Source organism: Choloepus didactylus, chromosome 1, assembly GCF_015220235.1.
Source record: "Choloepus didactylus isolate mChoDid1 chromosome 1, mChoDid1.pri, whole genome shotgun sequence".
In the NCBI taxonomy this organism is placed as follows: Eukaryota; Metazoa; Chordata; class Mammalia; order Pilosa; family Megalonychidae; genus Choloepus; species Choloepus didactylus.
Genome location: NC_051307.1, coordinates 41,158,014 through 41,162,744, shown reverse-complemented (window position 1 = coordinate 41,162,744; position 4,731 = coordinate 41,158,014). Strand labels below are relative to the sequence as shown.

Here is a 4,731-nt window from a genome sequence, read left to right as displayed (position 1 = left end):
TTTGTATCCCGTACTATGGTCTCATTGTTCATCTTTAGTTCTTTGAGTAGCTGCTCTAGGTGCTGTGTCTCTTTTGAGCTTTTGATTTGGGTGCTTGGGCTTGGGTTATCCATATCGTCTGGTTTTTTCATATGCTTTATAATTTTCTGTTGTTTTTGGCCTCTTGGCATTTGCTGAACTTGATAGGGTTCTTTTAGGATGTGTAGACCAATTGAAGTCCTTATCTCTAATTTATCAGATGTACAGCTTCGTGAAGTACACTTTCTCTAACTAACCAGCAGGTGGCGTCCACGAGCCACCTGTTCTCCACAAGCCAGTTCTCCCCTGCTTTGCCTTTGTGGTGAGTGGGGGAGTGAGTCTTGTGGGGTCCAATTGGTGTACCAAGCTTGCGTGTGTAGTTCATGTTGCCCGCCCTGTATATGGGGCGTGTTTCTGGGCAGTCAGGGAGTGGGGGCGACTCTAACAATCAAATCTCCCTGGTGATCCTGGAGTTTTAAAGCTCCTGCAATAGTCTAATCCTTCAGTTCAGTCCTGCCACAGTTTGTCTCTGCCACTGACCCACAAGTCCTTGGTATTGGCGTATGGCTCCTGAGACTTGCAAGTGGGTCCCTCTTCCAGGCCGTGCACCCACTGGTCCTCTGTTGAGGGATGACTGTGCTATGTCACAGGTGAGTGCTGTCCCCCCAGGGCGGTTCTGGGCTGCTGGGCTGTGTAGGGAGGCTCCCAGTCTGCTGAAATGATGGCTGAATGGGGCTTTGTTAATTCCCACTGCTCCACCTTCCCAACTCTGGGACAACCAGCTGAGGGTGCAGGGAAGGCTAATGTCCATGCCCAGTTTTGTGGAGTGTGCCTGTTATTTGAAGCACTTTTGTCACACTGGGTTGTGTGGGGCAGCTCTGTGTTATGGGGCTGGCGATGGGCAGGAGTGTTTCCTGTCCACCAGGATGATGGCTGTGAGTGGACACCCCCCTTTTCTTGGGAAGTTGTGGTGTTTAGTGAAATTTCTCAGCCACTGGATTATTGCCTTTTGTCTCAGAGCTCTCTTAGTTCTGCTCTTGTCTTGACCTGCCCAAATTGCAAGTCTTTGAAGCTTTCTGTATTGGGCTTCTTAGAGTAATTGTTTTAGAAAAAGAAAAAAGGATTAAAAAAAAAAAAAAGAAGGAAAAAAATATGTAGTGCCCCCTTGAGGAGCCTGTGGAGAATGCAGGGGTATTGGCCTACCCCACCTCAATGGTTGCTAACATGACCACAGACATAGGGAACTGGTGGTTTGATGCGTTGAGCCCTCTACCGTAGATTTTACCCTTGGGAAGATGGTTGCTGCAAAGGAGAGGCTAGGCCTCCCTATAATTGTGCCTAAGAGCCTCCTCCCGAATGCCTCTTTGTTGCTCAGATGTGGCCCTATCTCTCTAGCTAAGCCAACTTGAAAGGTGAAATCACTGCCCTCCCCACTACGTGGGATCAGACACCCAGGGGAGTGAATCTCCCTGGCAAAGTGGAATATGACTCCCGCGGAGGAATGTAGACCTGGCATCGTGGGATGGAGAACATCTTCTTGACCAAAAGGGGGATGTGAAAGGAAATGAAATAAGCTTCAGTAGCAGAGCGATTCCAAAAGGAGCCGAGAGGTCACTCTGGTGGGCACTCTTATGCACAATTTAGAGAACCCTTTTTAGGTTCTAAAGAATTGGGGTAGCTGGTGGTGGATACCTGAAACTATCAAACTACAACCCAGAAACCATGAGTCTTGAAGACAATTGTATAAAAATGTAGCTTATGAGGGGTGACAATGGGATTGGGAAAGCCATAAGGACCACACTCCACTTTGTCTAGTTTATCGATGGATGAGTAGAAAAATAGGGGAAGGAAACAAACAAACAAACAGACAAAGGTACCCAGTGTTCTTTTTTTTTTTTTTTTTTTTTTTTTTTTTTTAATATAAATTTGCTTTATGTAATTGGGTGGATATAAATTAATGAACAAAAACTTAAGAAGCAAGATACATATAACAATTTAACAGAACCTGATATTCTAATCTCTTTCAACTTTTCTCAATTTAATCTTTAAGTCATTCCATCATGGGGCTCAAAAGAAATTAACCAACATATGATACTACAGTCAAATGTCAAATCTTAAGAAAGTACTTATGACATACCGAATTCCTCTATAATGCAATTATGAAGAACCTTCAAGATACTTGTTTTGTATGTAGAAAAGTGTTAAGAGTCAAATATTCAACTCAATATAAAATAATCAATAAGATAAATTTCTGATTTGATTGTTAGGTTGAGACTGCTTCTCCTTTTGCTAATGAATGATTTTTTTCAGCTGTAATATCACTGAGCTGAACAAATAAAACACCTTTGAGAGTACATAAGGAAAAATAAACACATGCTAAATGGATAAAACATTACTACTACATCTTTACTAGACCATCGCTATTGAAAATGCTTCAAAAGCTTAGAGATTCAGAGTATTCTAACATTAACTCCAAGAAAAGATAAAGGTGGAATTCCTTCTTTTCTGAGATCACAACTATGAAGTCTGTGGTTATACAAACTCTGCATTTGTGTGCAAAACATGAAATACATTGATCTTAATTTTCTCTGCCTATATATGACATTTGTCTGTCAGTCAGCTAGCAGGACTTAACAGATACCTTTTCAAGAAACAGACTGAGATGTGTTTTATATAACTTCAGTACTACAGTAATGAGAGATGCAGTATCCTTTTGCTATGGTTCAAGACAACAGGGAGGAAGGGCACAGGGAAAAGAATAAATCAAAATTGTTATCACCGAGGAACATTTTTTTTCTCTTTAAGTTCACCCCATGCCACTTTAATTTTTAGATTAGCATGGTGGTGTAATTCAAGCTCATAAATCAGAAATCTTAACATTTAAAATTTACCATGACTTTTAATTGTCACCATATTAACAACCAAAATAATTAGATAAAGCACATAGGAGAAAGGGTAATATGAAACCCCACTTTACTACAATTGGTTTTCTTGACACATTAACTCATTTTTTATAGAAAAGGGATAGTGCATCTCAGTTTGCTTAGAAGCTAGGAGATCACTTTGAATTCTGCATTTCCTAACTGCAAACAGAATGTAGCACTTTAAACAGGTTATAAATAAACTGGTTTTCAAGCATAGAGCCAGCCCCAACAATAATAATATACTATTTAAAAAGACCTAAGGCAATGGATTCCATTTCCAATGGAAAAAAAGAACTGTGCAAACAAGCTTAAAACTACTTTTTTTTTTTGTGCCAGTGTTATAAAATGTAGCTTTTAATAAAACCTTGACCCAAATGCCAGCAATTTCAGAAAAGAATTAGAGTTGGGGGGAAGTAAGGGAAGAATTATTTCATTTAGGAAAAATAACCACTATCTTTTTCCTAATTAAATCTTCAACACACACAATTTAAACATATACAGATGCTGTAACACTTTACACAATTCCTATGTACTGGAGCAATAACAAGATCTAAATACAATTATATATTTTAAACACTGGGTCAAGGCTTTACATAAAAATACCATCCTACTTTTCCCCCTAAATTTCTAAAATATCACGTACTTTCCCTCAACATCTGCAGCCATTCAGGAATTCTTAGGAAACTTTTGTGCATGATCTTAATTCCTAATCCCTGGCTCTTTGGGCTCAGTGACAAAAGATCAAAACCACCGAAAACTGATGGTTCACTTGAAGTGTCAGAGGAGAGACCCTGGCTCAATTAGTCTCATAGGACGAAAGCAGTGCTGCATCAACTGGCTCCATGCAGGAGGGGCACGTGAAGGATCTCATCAACCAGTCATCTATACAGTCCAGGTGATAGATGTGCATGCACGGCAGAAATCGAATTGGGTCCCCATAAACAAAGTCCATCATACAGATCACACACTCCCGAATCTTTTTTTCTGATCCATCTCTTCCAGGGTCATAAACTCCTTTAGGCAGATGCTGTATAAGGCCTATTCTTTGAGCTATCCTAATTTGTTCCTCTTCAGTCAGCTGTGTTGCAAGTCGAGTCTGGCTAGGTGTTGGATGATAGACTGGAACTGGAACTTGTTCCTGATATGGCGGCGGCGGCTCCTGATCCGGCTCCGTCCCCTCGCCAAAGCTAGCCCGGTCAGACTGAGACTCGTGAAGCAGGGAGATGTCATCTGAGGTGGGGGATTTGAGGCAGTTCCCCATCTTCCGGGGCTGGGGTGTGTGATCTGTGCACTGTTCTGACCGTCTCCTCGCCCCCAGTGTTCTTTTTTACTTCAATTGCTCTTTTTCACTTTAATTATTATTCTTATTATTTTTGTGTGTGTGCTAATGAAGGTGTCAGGGATTGATTTAGGTGATGAATGTACAACTATTTAATGGTACTGTGAACAATTGAATGTACAATATGTTTTGTATGACTGCATGGTATGTGAATATATCTCAATAAAATGAAGGTTAAAAAAAAAAAAGAATGAAGGTTTAGAGATATGCCAATTGGAAAAGAAAAGGGAAAGATAAAAAAAAAATTAATACCCAGAATGTTAAACCACCATACACTTTCTCTATTGAATCCTCAAAAACCACTTGCTCAATGTTCTAAAAGTCTTTCCATAAAATCAAAATTGGAGGAAAGCATAGTTTTTGAAAACTCTGCTTAGAAACATGTGAGAATGTTGACTTATCCTTTCATATAATTTTTTTTTCTGGCATTATTTGGTGGATAAGTGAAGA

The 4,731-nt window shown here is 40.1% G+C and overlaps 1 protein-coding gene across 1 annotated transcript; it reads right to left on the bottom strand.

Moving 5' to 3' along the window:
• Positions 1-1,936: 1,936 nt before the first annotated feature.
• LOC119529197 (RING finger protein 11) lies at positions 1,937-4,223 on the bottom strand. The gene has a single exon (XM_037829379.1). The coding sequence runs from the start codon at positions 4,201-4,203 to the stop codon at positions 3,739-3,741; it is 465 nt and encodes a 154-aa protein (XP_037685307.1). The 5' UTR covers positions 4,204-4,223; the 3' UTR covers positions 1,937-3,738.
• Positions 4,224-4,731: the final 508 nt, after the last annotated feature.